We start from the raw sequence: 19,780 nt of genomic DNA on the forward strand, positions 1-19,780 counted from the left end.
GTCCCTTCACAGTCTACAGTGATCAAATCACTTCAGTGTATGGAGGTGGGGACTCTGTTCATCTTGGCTTGAAGTAGACACCTGTATGTGGTCACAGGCTCTTGACTGTGCCAACTGGATTTCCACCTTCTACAAAAGGAGCCCAGAGTAACTAGCTAGGAGACACAAAAAAAGTACACCACACAGAAAAGTATCTTCAAGGGACTTGCAGATCTGAGACAGGACATGCAGAAGATTTCCATCTGGAGTGGCATCTTGAAGTCAGTTTTGATATCTAAAGAACATTTAAAACAGCTCTAGGCACATATGCTAAGGCATCTGAATTAACACCCCTACAGCTGAAGTGGAAGCGTAGCACAGAATCCCACTTTGCTCTGAAGCTCCCAGCCAGCTGGGGTAGGAATGCTGAAGACAAACATAACATATGAATAAGGTAAAATCATAGGCTCGTTTAGGTTGGAAAAGACCTTTAAGATCATCAAGCCCAACTGTTAACCCAGCACTGCCAAGCCCACCACTAAACTGTGTCCCTGAGTGCTGTGTCTACATATCTTTTAAACACCCCCAGGGACAGTGCCCCCCCCCCCTCCCTGGGCAGCCTGTCCCAGTGCTGGACACCCTTTCGGTGAAGAAATGTTTCCCAGTCTCCAACCTAAACCTGCCCTGGTGCAGCCTGAGGCCGTTCCCCCTTGTCCTGTCGCTTGTGACCTGGGAGCAGAGACCGACCCCCCTGGCTGCAGCCCCCTCCCAGGCAGCTGTAGGGAGCGATCGGGTCCCCCCTGAGCCCCCTCCTCTCCAGGCTGAACCCCCAGCCCCCTGCTCGGCTCTGGACACGCTCTGGCACCTCAAGGTCCCTCTTGGAGTGAGGGACCTGAAACTGACCCCGGGATTCAAGGAGTGGCCTCACCAGTGCCAAGTACAGGGCACTGGTCCTGCTGGCCACACTATTTCTGACAAAGCCAGGATGCTGTTGGCCTTCTCGGCCACCTGGGCACACTGCTGGCTCACATTCAGCCGGCTGTCAGCCAGCACCCTCAGACCCTTTCCCACCAGGCAGCTTCCCAGCCGCTCTGCGCCAAGCCAGTAACGTTGCGTGGGGCTGTTGTGACCCACGTGCAGGACCCAGCACTGAGCCGTGTTGAATCTCATACAGCTGGCCTTCACCCGTCGACCCAGCCTGCCCAGATTCCTTGGCAGAGCCTCCTGCCCTCCAGCAGACAAACACTCCCGCCCAACTTAGCGTGGTCCACAAACTTACTCAGGGTGCACTCGATCCCCTCATTCAGACCATTGGTAAAGATACTAAACCAAAGGAAGGAAACAACCTTTTTCTATCTACGACTTTTCCAGTATTGAGCATAAACAGATTGAACTTCACTTCCTCAACTCATTTGTTTTTTCCTCCTTTTACATGCAAGTGCGACATTTGTTCTTTTCTCATCTCTTAGTATCATCCCTGCCTTCCATGAGCTGCTGAAGAAAACTGCTATAATGCTGAAATTGCTTCAGGCAGTTCTTTTATGTACCCCTTCGGAGGGGTTCATCAGATCCAGCCGAGTTGAAGCAACTGTCATCCAAACATTCTATTAGCTGTTCTTTCAATACTGAAGACTGAGTTCTTACCCTCTTGTCACTCATGGTGATAGTTCCAGTTATCACCAACTGTTTAATGAAGAGCTCAGTGAGAACCTTCACCGCTTTTTCTGTGCCAGTCCCAGAGCAATTGAACCCATTCCTCCCCACTGCGTACTTTTCTGCTTTTCCAAATTTCTCTCTTTGCACACCAAGAGATCTTAGACAGACAATCCACAAAAATAAACTCCCTTCTCTTTTATCCAATGTGTGTTTCAGGGCAGGACACAAGCTCTCTGAAGCAGATCAATTCTCTTCTGCAATCAATATGCATCAGAAAACTCATTCGGTTTTCACTTTACCAAATTCAGAATTTGACAGCAGTGACACAAGGTCATGAGAAACGGAAAAGGCTGGAACTACAGGGCAGCATCCGTTTAGGTATTCTGTGGGAAGGCACCAGTCTAAAAGGCTGCAGGGTTAATCCTGTATTGAAGAGTCTGGGAGAGCACAGGAGAGAGGAAGATGCTGAAGCTGCTGCATTCCCATCACTCCTGGCCCTCAAGCTCAGTGTAACAAGTATTGTACTTACTGCAGCTGGGAATATGGAATGGATTAAACAGAATGAAGCCACTGGTTTATCAAACCTGAATTCTTTTTTTTTTTCTGGTAGCAACAAATACCCAAATGAATCACTGAAGAATTTTCCAATTTTTTGCACTGTGCATAGAGGAAAAAAGTCTACCCCATTAGACATAAACACAGTATTTGGACATCTAGTCTGAATTACTTCTAGAGACACTCCCTACTGACACCTAAGAGCCTAGCTTCTCTCCACAACAGAAACCATGACGTACCTGCCTGTCCACCTCTGGCAGCAGCAGCAGCAGGCGCTGCTGGCATTCTGTAGGCAGAACAGAGAACGTGTGCTTGTTGATCAGTGCCCGCAGGTTTGTGTTCACGAGGATGGAGTCAGGAGTTTCCACATCAATTTCGGCACACTTTGTTCTCTTCAGCTGCCCTGCAATGAACCAGAGACATACATCTTACCTAAGAGAGGATTAAAGGCTCCTGTGGAGTTCACTGTACCTGAGATTTTCAAAATGCCACCTTAGTAATCCATTCCACACCTTGACTCGAAATATACATTGTACCTTTGCACATACAGTTATAGACAAAATGTGGGAGGTTCTTTCCAGCACAGCAAATTTCCAGACCTAACACATTGTAGCCTGCATCAGCTCACCTAGCTTTTGTAGGAATCCTTCCTATCTGGGGACTGGCAAGGAGTCTTTTCCAGAGGCGTTTCTAGAACTGCTTTTAGCCACATCCATTTTCTATTTTAAGACTCTAGTTAAGGTCAGTTTGCTCCTCAGGATTTCTTCTTGGACTTTCCTACTTCGGTCTCAGCAAAAGCATTTCAGAAAAATTAATCAGCTTATTGTGCTTGGTAGAAACCACAACACTAGACAAAGCAGTAATGCTGAGTAACTGTTCCCTTTCCTTTTCCATGTTTGAAAGCCAGCAAGTCCAGCATTAACCTTTCTGCTACAGTCAGCCTCACATATGTGCTTCAAATTCAGAGAAGCGTAATGAAGAAAGCATATGTACTGTGTACTCTTATTTCCTTTGGATGCATCCACTGTCTACTACTGGCAAAACACCATGTGTTTTGAAGCTTAGATTAAAAGGGCATTATTAGCAAAATGGTTAATATTAAAGAAGACACAGCTCCCCCTGACTTCAGAGATGGCAGCAATTCATTTTTAAGGTAACAGTACCTAACAAAATAAATGCCATGGAGGCTTGTTTCGTTAGGAGAAGTTTGCTCTATTAGAAGTCATTCAGAAAACGGCTCTGCAGGCTTATGATACACTTAAGTCACAGAATTTCCTAATTACAGGGGACAAATGAAACATGCCATGAAAAGCATCTGTTTTCATCAATGATAAAGAAAATCTAGGATGATTAGCACAGACTGAGGCCTCAGAATATCCTTAAGTTCACTAAAGTCAATTGCATTGTTGGGATATGCAAAGAAACCCACAAAGGGACAGGAGGGTTGAGAAAGACCTAACTGCAATGAATGGGAAGGAAGCCAAATAACAGTGGGGTCTGAAATACAAAGACCTGGGAAGGAACTTCTTTCTTCTTTTTAATGTTATCAAAATGTCTTAAGTACATTAAAGAGCCTGCTAAATAAGCAAGTCCTTTTTTACTTCTCAAACAACAAGTTGCAAATTCCCAGGTAGAAACCCCTGATGGTGAGAAATGAGAGAAGGCTTATTTGCAATATGTAAGGTTTGAATTGTTTATCCTAATCTATACAGTATACCAGCAGTACCTTCCAGAATTGTCCAGAAGTTACTTTAGCAATGGAATTAATTAAACATTTAACTCAGTTTTGCTATTTAGGCTTTATGTTCTGTCATCAGAGCAACCACATCTCTGTAAGCAGAAAAATAAATGTCTTACTTGCATGGAGCCTGTCAGATCTCTGGAATGGTTTCTTCCCCAACCCTGGCAAGGAGTTATCGAGCTTAACGGAGGAAGAGGAACTGGAGGTGGAGTTCTGAGGGCTGCTTGACTGTCCATCTGACTGCTTTCCTTCCCAAGCTGCACAAGAAATTGAAACATTTAAAACAGGAATGTACAAAGGCATATTACATGAGACATCTGTTTGGACTGAAATAAGGATTCTTTAACATGCACACCCTAATTCTAGAAGCTCTGGGACCAGTACCTGTAGGATACTTGTATTCCTTTGTTGTTGTAGCACTTAGTTCCCAACAGGCTGGAAGTAGAAGACCCCTTTGTAGCTATCCAAACTATTGCAAAATAAAAGGATGGACAGCTGTTGCATTTGCGGTTTGAGTCTGACTCCCACTTACTCCCACCTTATTTCTTGTCTACATCCAATCCAGTAATGATTTTGTTAAAATTTCCTTCCAGCAAGATTTAGTTTCTGTTTGAGTTCACTGTGGGGAAAAATCTCTTCATACTTACGTGTACTTTCTGAATTTTAAACTACTATTGTGGCTTTTGTTCTTTTAGACCACCCTCAGTAATTCCTCCTCCTCTTTCAAATACTCAAGAGATATTTTCATGTCCTCCTCCAAAGTCACTACTTTGCCACACTAGACAGATTTCACCACTATGATGTCTTCTAACAAATCACTGCCACCCACATTCTCTTTTGTATAGCAGTATTTTTTCTGCTGGTGGGAAGAGCTTCTTCCCTAGATTCTCACTGCCTTCCTTTCCCTCCTCTTAAGTGAGATGAACTCAGAACACAAGATGGTCTTCCCTCTGCTCTCTTTAGGTTTATGCGTAATAACAGAAACTCACTCAAGTTTGGAAAATTACTTAAGTCCCATACCTCGAAAGAGAAACTCCACAACACACATGATCAAGTAAAAAACTGAACACTGGCTCTGATTAATGACTTGCATTAATCAAGTCCTTCACCCAGTCTGCTAGCTTTGCTTCCCATGTGCCCCTCTGTCTCTTTCTCTCTGCCTCAATATATCCCACTGTCCTGGCTGTGAACTATTCCTATGTACTACCACATGGATAGGAGGGAAAAAAAGAACTTCATGAAATATGATGAGAAAACAAAGCCACTCACATTGCCATAGCATTCAAAGACTTCTACAGTAATCAATTTACAGTCCAATGGGGGGCTGCATGAGCACACACAGTTCCTACCCTAAAACAGTCGAGTAAGGTCATAGCATAACCTGAGGAATACGGCCTTCCTGAGACCACATGGAAATGAGTTCGATCCTGAACTTCTTTCTGTCCCTCACAATCTTTAAGGCAGGAAAGCTCACATGGCTTGATGCTGGCATGGATAGATACAAACTCTTCAGGAAAGATAGGCAAGGAAGATGAATCAGAAGGTTGCCTCTACCCTTACAAGTCTGTGGAACAATGTGAGTTGAACCCAAGGGACCTGGGGGAGCCCACCAGTGTCCTTAGAAGGCCTCTCTCTACCGTCATTGAAAAGAAATTAAGATCATGGGAGATTCCTCACAACTAAGAAAGGAAAACGTTGCACTCACCTTCAAAAAGGGCCAAATAGACAATGTGAGAACAGACAGAATGGTTAGCCTCACTTTTCTCCCTGAGAAAATCATGGAGTGACCCCTCTTGGAGCACATTTTTGGGCACACAAAGGACATAATGATGGTAAGATGATCAGAGGGCTGGAGCACCTCTCCTAAGGCAAGCTGGGAGAGCTAGGTTGGCTCAGCCTGGGGAGGAGAAGGCTGCGGGGAGACCTTAGAGCACCTGCCAGTGCCTAAAGGGGCCGGCAAGAAAGCTGGGGAGGGGCTTTGGGCAAGGGCAGGTGGCGATGGCACACGGGGGAATGGCTTTACATGAGAGAGGGGAGATGGAGATGAGAGATGAGGAAGAAATTCTTCCCTGTGAGGGCGGCGAGGCGCTGGCCCAGGCTGCCCAGAGCAGCTGTGGGTGCCCCATCCCTGGCAGGGCTCAAGGCCAGGCTGGACGGGGCTGGGGGCAGCCTGGGCTGGGGGGAGGGGTCCCTGCCTGTGGCGGGGGGGTGGGAACTGGATGGTCTTTTAGGTCATAAGGTCCCTTCCCACCCAAACCATTCTGTGATAATCATGACTGGAGTTACCATGGATAAATGGACTTACTGTGGGCAAATCATGGTAAGTCACCAGCCTAAATGATATCTGCAAGCAAATTACTGGATTTATGGACAAGGGAAGAGACTTGGATGCCATTTACCTTGACTTCAAGCAAGGCACTTGACATCATGTTCCACAATACTGTACACGAGCTGGGACATTAGGGGCTGGATGGGTGGACAACCAGAGAGGTAAGCAGCAGGTGAGGTGGCCAGGCTCAGCCAGCCATGCTCACACCATGCCTGGAGGCTGGCAACAAATCAGGGAAGATGGAGCCAGGCCTGTCACCGTGGTGCATGGCAGGAGGATGAGAGAACACAGGCAAGACTCAGCCAGGACATAAGGAAAAAAATTTCTCCCCATGAGAGAGCAGGAGCCCAGAGAGGTTGCGTCATCTCCATCCTTGGGGATTTCCAGGACTGGCCAGAGCCCTGAGCAACCTGGTGGAGGCTGAGCTGCCCCTGCTCTGAGCAGGAGGTTTGGCTGGAGACCTCCTGAGGTCCCTACCAACATGAATGATCCTATGATTCTAACATATTTGCAGAGCAGTACTAGAAATGCTGGATAAGTTGACAAGCAGAATGTACAATACCTTGCAACTGTAACATAGCAGCAAAATACAGGAAAGTGAAAAACACCAACCAGTAACAAAAACTTAATAGAGATGCTGGAAGTAAGTAGTTTACCCATGATTGAAGTGGATGTGGCAATAGTTTAGGAAGTGTGAAACCGAAATAAGGAGAGAAACCGATATGCTGTGACCACCTGGCCCAGGGGCCTGACATGCAGTGCCTGGGAAGGACCAGACAGCAGGCCTCCAGCAGCAGTATCCTGGCCACACTCAGGAAAGGCAAAAGCCTCATTAGAATCACAAAAAATAAAGACATCAAACAATAGTTTAAGTAGTCTAAGTGACATGAGTGTGGATTACTTACTCCATTAGTCTATTTTAATAATGACTCTATGTTAGCTAACAATCTTACAAAATATCCTACCTGTTTCAGTCCCTCTTACGTCTCCCCTGTTCCTACTTCCCCAAGTGAAGATGCAGTTCCTCCTGGGGCAAGAAGCTCAGGAGATGAGGTTCTCGCAGAACGGTATCTGCCTGCTGCGCTAATGAATCATTCAGGTTTAATCCCAGTTAGCAGAGAAATTAAAAAAAGTCTTTTAAACCATAATTTTATGCTAAAAACTTCATACACCCAGCACTGCATTTTCTTAATACCATCATGGGAAATATATAATGTTCTACTGGATTAATTTTAGCTTCCTTCTCAGACCACACCAGTCTAGGTGTAAAGGGCACAAGTGCCAGTTCAGGACTGCATTTCTAACAAGGAAGATGATATTAACCTTTTTCTCCTTAACCTTTTTGAAAGGGTGTGAACTACAGAGCTGCCTGGGAACAGGCAACCTCATCAACTGTTAAGTACTTACTCTGCTATTAAATGATGCATGAAGTACAGCTGATAAATATGCCTGTTCCTTTCAGTCGGATATATGGCGCATAGCCGCAACCTTGCATATGGCTGAACAGATGTTACAAGAAACATTCCAGCAGTACATAACCAGCAAGCCAGGACAGACTGGTCTAGTTTTGGTTTGGATTTGTTCAGCGCTACTTTGAAAGGGAGAATAAACAAACAAACTAAAACACAGAAAGAATTTGATACTAAAGAAACTCGGCACGAGATGAGGAAACATCTCCAGTTGTTATGTAAAAGGCAGTAGGGAGAAGCAATCAAACAACCTGCACTGTGTCCATAGTGGATAGGACAGGAAATCTTGGGTTCAAACCCAAGGAAGCAAAAAAAAGATTCTGATCAGAGGCTAAGAAAAACATTTTATGGGTGAAGTTAAAGCAGGAAGGGCAAGACTTGCTGGAAGTTTCTGGCCTTTGCGTCAGTGCATCTCTCGGAACAGACTGAAGAAAACATCTGTCAGGATTGCATCATAGATCCTGCCCTGCAGAAAGGATGTGGACTAAATGTGCTCTCAAGGGTGCTCCTAGGCCTGTTTTCTGAAGGCTTTATGAGATTTCTTAACCTGACCAGTGAATTTCAGCTAAACATTCATGTAATTACACCAGGAATATGCAAAAGCAAAATGTTTTTCACGCTAATATTGTCTTATTGCTGTTGTACAATCCTCTCTGGCTACTTCTATACCAGTAAACGGAACAGTGACACTGGGCATTCCCCTGGCCCAGGGAACAACTGGCACAAACTAGCTTTGTTCACATCCTTATGCTTCCCGTCTCCCCGCAGCAGGGCTGACCACAAATTAAACTGCCTGCAGGGAATGACGTCTGGCCTGTGCTGCACACTGAGCTGTGCCAAGGATTGCCTAGGAGACTGCTGGCTTGTCCCGAGTCAAAGCTGCGTCAGGGAATTTAGCAGAATGGATTGACTGAGTGCCAGTTCTTGTGCCCAGTACTTTGGCAATGACTGACTTGGTAGCAGAGATGCAGCTTCCCTCTCTCCCCACACGCAGTTGTTTCTTGTTCTAAGCACAGGCTTGTTGGCTGAAGGACTGACCGTTTGGAAGAGGAATTTTTGGGACTGGAATAAGAATAATGAAGGAACCTCTTCTTTCTGTAAGGTAACAGGTTGGTACTACCTGTGTTATCATGCTTTACCAAAAAATCATTTTTAAGAAGAAAAATAGCTTAGGATTTGGGATTGGAGATGTAGTTTTGTTGTGATCTGATTAATTTCTCTCCCATTTTTAATTTCTTTTTGGTTGTGTTCTCTCCTCTTCCCCAGGCCTTGACTGCCAGTCTCAGCAACTCCATCTGTGAAAGAACACCTGACAGAAGTCTTCCACAGCGAGCATCCTTGCTGCATCTTCCTCAATAGTTACATTTTCATGATCACCATCTTTCTGAGATAAATCAGGGCCAGTAAAGTAAATCAAGGGTGAAGGATGGAAAAAAAGGGTAATTATTGAGGGGGAGGGAGTTTCTGTCTCATAGAAGTGCCTGAGTTTGACAGGCAGCACAGCATTTTACCCATGATAATTAGTGTAACAGATGGGGTATAAGGCCAGGGACTTCAGAAGTACACAGGGCTTAGACAGGGACTGTGCACGTGTTACAGAAGACTGTGAAACAGGATCAGAATCAGCAGGGCTGTGAAGCAGAGGAGGAGATTGTTGGTTTTTGGAAGAGATCTCACCCTGAAAAAGCCAGCCCTCTTCCTTTTGTACACACACTGCTGATCCTGCTCCTGCCTCTCTCACTGCTATGCCACGTATACTAACCCTGTGTACCTAAATTCTGTTTGTTTCTCAGGTCCCAACACCCCGCTCCATTACACCTGCAGGACTTCATGCCAATGAATGGCCGAGTGATAAAAGAACAGGTGTGATTCACTGTACAGAAACATGAAGTGATATACAAAAAGAACAGCTCCCTTAACCTTACAGACGTACTGTTGGGCCCTAAAATAGATAATCACAACTCAGGAAAGAGTCCCAGACTGAAAAGTTCTAGGGAAATGCCTACTTTTGGCAGGGTCAAAAAAAGCAAACTGAATGCTAGGAGTTGTTAAGAAAAGATGAACAAAATATAGAATGAAAAAATGTTACTATACAAATTCAAAATGCATCTTGCACCCTGCATACTGTGTACAGTTTTCATTCTCTATTGCAAAAAGCACATAGCTTTCCATAAGAGGAATGAGAAAATAATAGTAGATTTCTCCTCAGATTGAAAAAGAGATGCCTACAGAAGTCATGAGTGGAAACATTGTTGAATAAACAACAGCTGTTCACTGCCTGTTTGATAATTAGGAGACATCAAGTAAAGGTATAAGGAGCCTGGCTCAAAAAAGCCCCAAAATGAGTAGTTTCTACAGCATGGTGTTTACCACGAGGCATTTACAAAGTCAACTTTCCCATCCACCAGGTTAGGTAAATCCACTGAAGAAAATCCCACCCAGTCCAAGAAATACAAAGACAACTCCTCCTGCTTTGGAGGATCCCGCACACTACTACATGCCTACCCTGCTTTTACACACTCCTCAATGCAGGTGCTATCAGCAGTGCAGGGCCCGGGTCACCAGGCCAAATGTTTTTGATTTCATGGCAGACATCAGACCAGTGGGTCTATAAATACCAAAAAAGCAAATGGATGTTTTAGTGATCTGGGGGGATGGTAGAGAGCCACTACTTGTGATGCTTACAGATGACTTGACAAATTGTGGATTCATAAAATAACTGCGTTAGTCTGCAAAGTCATTTACCTGTACAAGAGGAAAATCAGTCTATACAAACACAGAGGCATTTTCTGCATCTAAAAGAAACCAACTTGAGCCACGCTTACTGAACCAGGAGCTTATAATGGAAATCAGTTACACTGAAAAGGATTTAAAGAAAACTAGGTAGAACTAACTACCAAGAATTTATGGTAACTAGTGAAACGCTGCTGCTGGTAAAGGCGCTAACGCACTGTTGAATGAGCAAGAGAAGAGCGGTGACCTCATTAATTTCTAATGCAGCGTTAAGTGCTGCAACTCTCTCGGGGATCTTTCAGATCAGAACGTACATTCTTTAGAACAAGACATGAAAGCCACACTACAGAATAAGAAGCTACTTCGGAAAAAAAAAATACTAAAAGAAACACCATCTTGTTTGCTTAGCCATGAGAAGCACCTGACCACAGCGTACAGGCAACTACAGGGGAAGACATCACAGAAAGCAGCTATTTAATCACACAATGGCATAATAAGATCTATTTAAGATCTATTCTTAACTGAATGCATTCCTAATAAAAATCAAAGCCAGGAAAATAGAAGCTCGACTATTTCAGAAACAGAAAGAACGCCATTTGAAAAGAACACTTTCTTCTCATCCCCTAAGAACAACAAAAGGCAAGTTGAGGAGAGGCAACAGTAAAAGAACACATAGTGTCACTGCCACGTACCAGACTTTGCAGGTGCGGAGTCACTGGCTGCCTTGACGGCCTTCAGAAGGACGTGCTGATTAGATGACACAGGCATGCCTGCTCTGCATTGCTGCTGCTGTTGCTTTTGCTGCTGCTGTTTCAAGGCCTGGGGAAGAGGACAGAAGAACAGGACCAAAAAGAAATTTAAAATGTTCTTAGGAATTATTAGTACACAGTACAAACTGCTTTTTTTACAGCAACTGATAGTTGATTCTAACTATGTCAAAAGTTCAAAACAACTTCCAAAACACACTCAGTTTGCATGGGACACTGACACTGTCTATTTAAATACACTACTACAAATAGACAGATTTTCTACCTTTGCATCTAAAGCAAAATGTTAATGGATGCAGAACACTTTAAGTTGTGTTGTTTCATGAAAAAAAAAAAAAACCAAAACACAACAACGCTCTAGAGAATGCAAAGAGAAAGGATTCCAAATCTGGAGCTGGTTCAAGAAGTAATTACACAAATAACTTCAAAGTAAAAGTACCATCATGTAATTCATTTCTGTCTCCTGGAGAAGCAAGTAGTAACTTACTAAAAACCTTCAACAGAGACACTACCCATTAGGCAAGACTTTTGTAATAGGACAGTAACAAAGATAAAGAATTATATTTTCTTCCCTTTAGTGTCTTAGTTTCTGAACAGACTGCTAAGGTACCACGATACAGCCTAAAAGGCACAAATGACTAAGACACGGAAGTAAGAAGGCATTTGGTGAAACTGCAGCATTTACCCAAACCAAAGTGTCTGTTTTCAAAAAACGAAAGCCAAACCCAAATAAATTTAACAGCAGAATAAATTTCAACATATCAAGTATACCACAGAATCTCAAACTAAGTAGTAATGGGAAATGTGTGTTGCATATATACAAATGAGTGGGACCGTTAACACCTTACATAACAGCAACAACAATACTGTAGCTAGAACTAGGCGAGAGACTGAAAGTAGGCAGGAACCTGCAGAATCTGCTACAGGAGGAAAACAGCAGACAGACTGACTTTCAGTTTGTAAAGACACAAATGAGGAAGACTGACAAGAGGATACAGATAATGAACAGACACGTTAGAACCCTATTTTCTGATTTATTAAATAGTTCTTATTTAGCCATCCATTTCTACCACAGGTTAAAAACAAATTCAGCAAACTGAAACAGGAAAATTGAATATCAGTAGGAGGAAGTAACCTCTGCAATATGCAATTAACCTCTTATTATTGAGGTCAAAGGCTTTTAAAAAAAAAAAAAAGAGATATAGAAAGAGAGACCTGGCATTCGTACAAGTAACAAATCCATAAACAAGTTCAAGAAAGCTTTTACAAATTCTTCTTTGAAGATGAACCACTGGCAACAGTGAATATCAAGAAAGCACTAGACTGCGAAGACTACTAGTATGTTCAGGGGGCTGTGCAAATGCTGTACTGCCATTATGCGAATCACTTCAAATATTTAAGGTTTTGTATATTCAGTTCATCTGCTATTCTGTATGTCATTTATTGCTGCATTTATCTCAGCTTAAGTAAAACAATTCTCCTTTTGTTCATTGTGTCACCTCAGTTCTTGGTCATGCAGCGCCCGAAGTGCCCACGCCAACGGTGGCTGAGGCATGTGTGGGAAGAGGAGGAAAAATTATTCATTATATACCTCTTTTTAAATTCTGTGTCAGCTTTGCACTTACATTCCTGGTTATAAATGTTTTGAGGTTTCTTGGATAAATCTAAATTTATATTGAGCCCTGTCATAATCATAGAATAACTCGGGCTGAAAGGGACCTCAGGAGGTCTCCAGTCCAACCTCCTCCTCCAGTCCAAACCCCACCAGGTTGCTCAGGGCTCTGGCCAGTCTTGGAAACGCCCAAGGATGCAGATGACGCAACCTCTCTGGGCTCCTGCTCCATTGCAGGGCTGCCCTCATGGGCATAAAGCTTCTCCTTATGTCCTGTTCTTCCTTATACTATTAAACTTATGCCCACTGTTCCTCACTGTAAACCAGGCCCAACTCTCTGTAACACTCCACACCAGGCAGAGCTCCCCATAACACCCTATACCAGGCCCAGCATCCCTCAGCTCCCCTATAACAGCACCAGGCCAACTGTAACGCCATACACAATCACAGAATGGTTTGGGTGAGAATGAACCTTGAGGACCATGTAGTCCCACCTTCACCTTTAGACAAATAGAGTTTGATTTGGATGCTGACTATGCTGAACAAGAAATGTAAATATCTCTTTCCCTCTTCATGCCTTTTATTCTTTTGGCTCATGTCCAGGCGTAACTCCATAGTTGAACCACACAAACCCCCTGCAAACAGATTTACCTAAGCACACCTTATAAGTGTTCCTCCCATTTCACCCACTGCTGCAATTCCTTATTAGCATGAGTTATGTCTTGTTTCTGTACCAGAGAGCCATATTTGCTGCTGCTAAAATTCCTTTTACAGACTTCTGGACCAATTGTTGTTACGCATTAATGTTTTCATGGGATCAGATGTTAAAACCTAGTCCTTCCAAGGTTCCAAACTATCATTATTTTCTTTCACAGAATCACAGAATGGGTTGGGTGGGAAGGGACCTTAAAGACCACCCAGTTCCCACCCCCCCGCCACAGGCAGGGCCCCCTCCCCCCAGCCCAGGCTGCCCCCAGCCCCGTCCAGCCTGGCCTTGAGCCCTGCCAGGGATGGGGCACCCACAGCTGCTCTGGGCAGCCTGGGCCAGCGCCTCGCCGCCCTCACAGGGAAGAATTTCTTCCTCATCTCTCATCTCCATCTCCCCTCTCTCAGGTAAAGCCATTCCCCCGTGTGCCATCGCCACCTGCCCTTGCCCAAAGCCCCTCCCCAGCTTTCTTGCCGTCCCCTTTAGGCACTGGCAGGTGCTCTAAGGTCTCCCCGCAGCCTTCTCCTCCCCAGCTCTCCCAGCCTGTCCCCACAGCAGAGCTGCTCCAGCCCTCTCAACATCAGACCCCGCTCCCCCCTAACACCCCACGGAGGTCCCAGCTCCCCCCTAACACCCCACGGAGGTCCCCGCTCCAGCAGCTCCAGCCATGCAAGGCCCCACACTGTCAGGCCACCTCTATCAGGTACCAGCCAATCAGGAAAGCTCTAACTTCTCCACACCCACCAATCAGGTGGCAGCTTCCAGGCTCCACACGGCTGCGGAAGACTCTGGAAGCAGCGGAGCGTCTCCCCAGAGCCGGGAAGGCAGCAGCCCCCACAGCACCCCCTGGATTCCCCCTCTGTGCCCAGGGGCTCGGTGTTGGCCTTCTGTTGGCCTTGAAGCTGTCCCTTGTCCTGGCTGTGCCACCCTCCGTGGAGGGCAGGTGTCCCTCAGCCCATTTGCACAGCGGGCCGCTCTGAGGCAAACCCCGCTGCCGAGGGCGGAAACCACCACTTTGTTCTACAGAGCTGAAAAAGGGCATAAATCAAAATGGCACCATTCAGGCTCATCAGCACTTCCTTTAACCGCAATTAAAACGAAGACCTTATGTCCCCAGCTGTGCTCCTCCCTGTCAGCTCCACCGTGGGTGACAACAGGGACAGCAGCAGGAGCTGCTCCTCAGCACCCACCTTCTTGCTCTGCACCTGCCTACAGTCCAATACCAATGTTAAATACCCACGGGGATGCACCTAGTGGGGAAAAGAAAAGCTGTATTGTACAGCTCCCTTCACATAAAAGGACAGCTTTTGTTAAGTGCAGCCCAAACCAGTCCCTGGCCATCTGCATGGAACAGATAAAAGTGTAACGGATAAAGATGGAAGCCAACGGTATAAACCTCATCAGAAGGAGACGGTGTAATTTCTAATATTAAAACACCATGATGAGATATGGATCAAGGGAAGGGATCCTTCCCCTCTGCCCAGCCCTGGAGAGGCCACCCCAGGAGCGCTGGCTCAGTGCTGGGCTCCCCAGCCCGAGAGGGGCACGGCCAGGCTGGAGAGGGTCCAGCGAGGGGCCACCAAGATGCTGTGGGACTGGAGCCCCTCTGCTCGGGGGCAAGGCTGCAGGAGCTGGGACTGCTCAGCCTGGCGCAGGGCAGGCTCAGGGGGTTGGATCCGTGTCCATAAACACCTGCGGGAGGGTGCCGAGGGGACGCAGGCAGCTCTGCCAGCGGTGCCCAGTGCCAGGACCGGAGGCGACGGGCACAGGATCAGAAATTCCATCTGAATACAAGAATCACTTTTTTTACTGTGAGGGTGACCAAGTGCTGGCACAGATTGCCCAGAGAAGTTGTGGAGCCTCCCTCCTCAGAGGTATTCAGAAGCTGTCTGGACACAGCCATGGACAACTGGCTCTGAGTGACCCTGCTTGAGCAGGCAGGTTGGACCAGGGGGATTCTTAAGGCTCCTTCCAATCCCCACCAGTTTGGGTTTCTGTGAATTCTGATGGCGTTGGGATGACCACTCAAGCTAAGTAAGGATGAGACAAGGTCAGTGGATTGGAGAGGATCAGAGGAACGTATTAGAGTAGTACCTGCATTTTCCATCGACAGGTGAGAAACTGCTCATTTTTCTGGATTTGGATTATAAATTAAATGTGGTAGGGTTTTGTATCAGCAGACACTCACTGTAACAAAGGGGGTTTCTGCCCATCATTGTTTTATCTTTATGGCAGGATGAGCACTGACAGGCCTCTGCCAATCCTCTAACCCAGGATTTTTCCCAACAGTGCTAAGGAATGCGGCCATCTCCTTGCTTACTCTACTGTGTAGTGATGGCACACCAGTGTACACCGTATTATTCAGCTGGACTTTACAGTTTTAACTCTGATGTGTTTATGAACTAAATTCTGATCCTTATTTCTTAAAGAACCTGATACTTATTGTCAGCATAGTGGCACCATGGTGTTTCAGGATTAAAAGTTCTTACTTAGAAATCTGCTCTCTTCCCTCCAGTAATAAAACAATTACTGAGCACTTAAGACGAGAGGGATGAATCAACCAGCTTTCTTCTCCAGTGCACACTAGCAAATAATCTGTCACAGATATAAAAATATGAAAGCTTTCTTCAATTCCCGTTTCACTCAGTAGCTTATGTTTTTCCTACTACTCTAAAACACTGCTGTCTCCTTCCTATCTATATTAGCTCATTTTATCTACTTTCTGTAACTTTTCCTGACCACAGTGGCAACCACGTTTAGGAAGAGGTGGAAGATGCGATATTGGGTCAAACCAGCAGAATTCCACTGGAACTAAAATTAAGCAAAGGATTAGGCACGCCATGGTCTTAGTTTGATCTAAAGCTAGAGCAAACTTAAGGTAAGTTAGAACAATTGAACGGTAATGGTGTTCTTCGGCAACGGCTTTTTTTCCTATGCACCTAGAAGGCAAGCAATTTACTATGCTACAATTTGATGGCCTACTCCAGGACATAAGAATTGAGTTCAGGGAGAAGAGCTGTTGTGGTGGAAGATGATGACCACCAGAGACAGCTTTTTGCCCTGCAGACAGCTGCAGAACTGTGAAGTACAAACAGGTATGCTATGCAGACATCAAGGCCTCCATGTGGTTCCCCATTTCTCTTTCAGGGTTCCTGATATTTTTCCCCCAAAATGAATGAGATTAACAGTGACACTGAGAACACTGTCTAAATTTTGGATCTTGTTGGCTCTGACGTATTTCATTACATTCAGAGACAATGCTGCAATAAGGATACTTAGGAAGTAGACATCTCAGGATAAGAACGTTGCACTGGAAGAGAGAAAGAGGGGAATGAATAAAAATGGCGAGGGAAAGTCTGTGGGAGCAAGGACATGGGGAATTCTGACATGAAAAGCAGAAAATTATTAGGCATGTAAGGACAGAGGCTAGGAAGAGAGAAGCAGATGGAGCATGGGTTTGGAAATGGTGTGTGGGTTTGCCCAGAGGTCCCTTTCAACCTGAGATTCTGTGAAACAGGAACCTACAGACCACAGAAAATGAAGAGGGAGCTGCTGAGCATGAGAGGGGAAAGAACTGTTTGTAACAAGCCCTGAGCCTGTTTGATCACTCTCTTAAAAGAGAAAAGCCTTTGCGGATGTTGGTGAGAAATGATTGCCAGCCAGGCTTAAAGAGGGATGAGAAGGGAAAAGCAAAGAGTATAATTAATATCTTGCTGAATTAGCGAGAAGCAATTTTCTGAGGATTCAAATGAAAGTGGAAGCTTGACTCCCAACTTCAGAAGAAAATCTGCTTAAAGTCACAACACAATCTCACTTCTTTATGGCAGCTAGCAGCAAGCAACATCATACTAACACCGATGCTTCTGTCAAGAAACAGCCAAGTGGGAAAAGAAAGAAAAGAGAAGATTCCCTGAAGCTGGCATCTCATTTTGCCATCAGCTGAGCTCTCTCCTGCTGGAAACAAAGCTCCAGTTTATACAGCTGCCTTATCTTCTCTTGTAATATTCTCCTCAGCAATATGCCCTAATTAGGTCCTTCTCTCTCACTGCAGATCCTTTTCCCAAGGCCACAAGCATCTCTGGTAGCTGAATGCCATCCTGAGTGTTGCTTCTCAGCTGGAAAAAGTCAGGAAAACAGGCTGGGCTGGAAAAGGTAAATCGTATCTGGAACACATTGTGATTTCATCTGTGTGTGACAAGCTTCCGTAATCCCTGGACTAGCACCTCCTCTGCAACTTGATTCATAACTCCTTACAGATTTTTACTTTACTAAGGAGTAAATCTAACCCTGATAAAGCATTTCCTTTCTGAGGATCATGGAAAATTAAACAATGCAGTTGGGGAAACACCTGCAAATAAGATGTGCAGGGGCCTAATTTATCTTGCATTTTTCATTAGGAGAAACAAATCATTTGAAGTACACTCACCCATTCCATCCTGTGTGCACACAATTAACACTGCCTACTCAACAGTCATTCCCCAAGCATGGAAAATAATCAGTCCTCCTCTTTCTCTTTTAACACCCAGTGGAGGTGCAACACAAAGTCAGCGTGCTCTTCTTCCCTCCACATATACATACACACTGCACACAGAGAATTCCTTGGAAGGGAAAGTATGCTGCTAACTCGGGGAAGAAGTCAGTGGATTTAATTCTTTTCCCCAAAACACCTTCCATTTACTAAGACTGTAGAAAGCCAAGTGCACTCATCAAAAGGCTGAGTAAAAGATGCTGTTGCTTTCCACCCATTCTCTAAAATAATTTTTAAAAAGTCCAGATGCTTATGTAGGGAAAAAGCAAAATAACTACATAGCACAATATTTTGAATCACCTTTAAGACAGAAGGATCTTTTAGCCAAACCTTGTTTACTATGAGACATCCAGGAAGTCCTGAATTACCTCCCTGCAGACTGCTGTTTCACTGAGAAAAATGATTTGCCAGAGAAATAAATTTATTGCAGTGGTCCCTCAACTCTGTTCCAGACTAGGCTACTTACCTGTTTGAGTGCCTTCTTGCTGTGCTTCTGGGATGAGGAGATGACTTTGCCTGTCTGGATGGAAGGTGATGGGCAGCTTGACTGAGGAGAGGATGTCTGTGACAGTCTAGATGACACTACAAGAAAAAAAAAAAAGAAAAAAGTATACATAATCTGACCTTTATACATTTGCCTGCAGCACATTAACCAGTCCTTACCATTTCAGATCATCCCGTGAGGCTCGTAACAATTGCACCTCTAGCAAATGTTACTTCTTGCATGAACAATCATTTCTACTTCCTCCCCACCACAAAGGCAGCTGTTTTCCTCTGAAAGCCAACAGCAATTCCTACGACCAACTGCAGTTTCTTCCTCTCTTGTCCATCTCTTTTTTTATTCATCTTGTAAATAGACGCTGCCAAACAACACTGCAGCTTGGGAAAAAGCTTCAGGTTTACACGGTTTAGCCAATTCAAATCCAGCTGAAACACAAACACAGGCAATGGCTGTCTTCATGTGGAATGACCTGTGGTCAGACACCTAACTGATAACAGTTTCTGGTCAGATTAAATCTGAATCCCACACAAGAGTGGAAGATAAATTACAGGTAAAGGAAGTGGAACTTGACTATCACTTGCTCCGTTTTAAAAAGAAATATGGGAATATGCAGGATATCCCAGTTAAATGAACATATATTCTCAGTGGATGAGCCTAGACACTTAAGGAAATCTAGTCCTAGCCATATGGAGCCCTAAAGCAAGGGTTCTAGTTTCAGGTGATTTAGACTTTTAAACGGTCTCATTTACAACCAGCAAACCAGGGACAGGAATTAAATAACAGCTGGTCATGTAGCTTGGATATACCCATTTGGCACAGGATACTCAAAATACTCGGCAGCAGGGCGATGGGTACATGTCCAGCCAGGGAAATCACTCGGTCCCAGTCTCTCATAATCACCGTTTTGCCTCTGTTGTCTTAGCAAACATACTATACTGGCCAGTGGCCCAGTTTAACCCACTGCATGTACCTACGTAAAAAGCCAGGTAATCGGCACACTAGGGCTAGTTAAAGCTGTTTAGTTGCTGAGACTGAAATAGTACAACAACAACAACAAAAAAACAACAGATGACATTAATTAGAATGCCTTACACTGCACGATGGCCATAACAAAGCAAACATTACATATGCATAGCCAAGAACATCAACGAGTTACAGCTGCACCTGCAATGAACTTTAAAGGTAATCTGTGAGACTGGCCAT

At 44.8% G+C, this 19,780-nt stretch overlaps 1 protein-coding gene across 6 annotated transcripts in view; it reads right to left on the reverse strand.

Annotated features, from left to right (window-relative positions):
- ASXL2 (ASXL transcriptional regulator 2) overlaps positions 1 to 19,780 on the reverse strand; it is a 132,257-nt gene that overhangs the window by 21,403 nt on the left and 91,074 nt on the right. For 5 of the 6 annotated variants that reach the window (XM_080390207.1, XM_080390208.1, XM_080390212.1 and 2 more), the window contains 4 exons: positions 18,542 to 18,657; positions 11,155 to 11,281; positions 4,048 to 4,188; positions 2,430 to 2,593 (listed from right to left, as the gene is read on the reverse strand). In XM_080390207.1, the coding sequence (XP_080246333.1) occupies positions 2,430 to 2,593; positions 4,048 to 4,188; positions 11,155 to 11,281; positions 18,542 to 18,657 (548 nt within the window). Of the gene's footprint in view, positions 1 to 2,429; positions 2,594 to 4,047; positions 4,189 to 11,154; positions 11,282 to 18,541; positions 18,658 to 18,738; positions 19,003 to 19,780 lie in introns of those variants that run through there. The other variant, XM_080390210.1, reaches the window with a different exon arrangement.

The sequence above is a fragment of the Falco punctatus genome (assembly GCF_963210335.1).
Source record: "Falco punctatus genome assembly, chromosome: 5".
Classification (NCBI taxonomy): Eukaryota; Metazoa; Chordata; class Aves; order Falconiformes; family Falconidae; genus Falco; species Falco punctatus.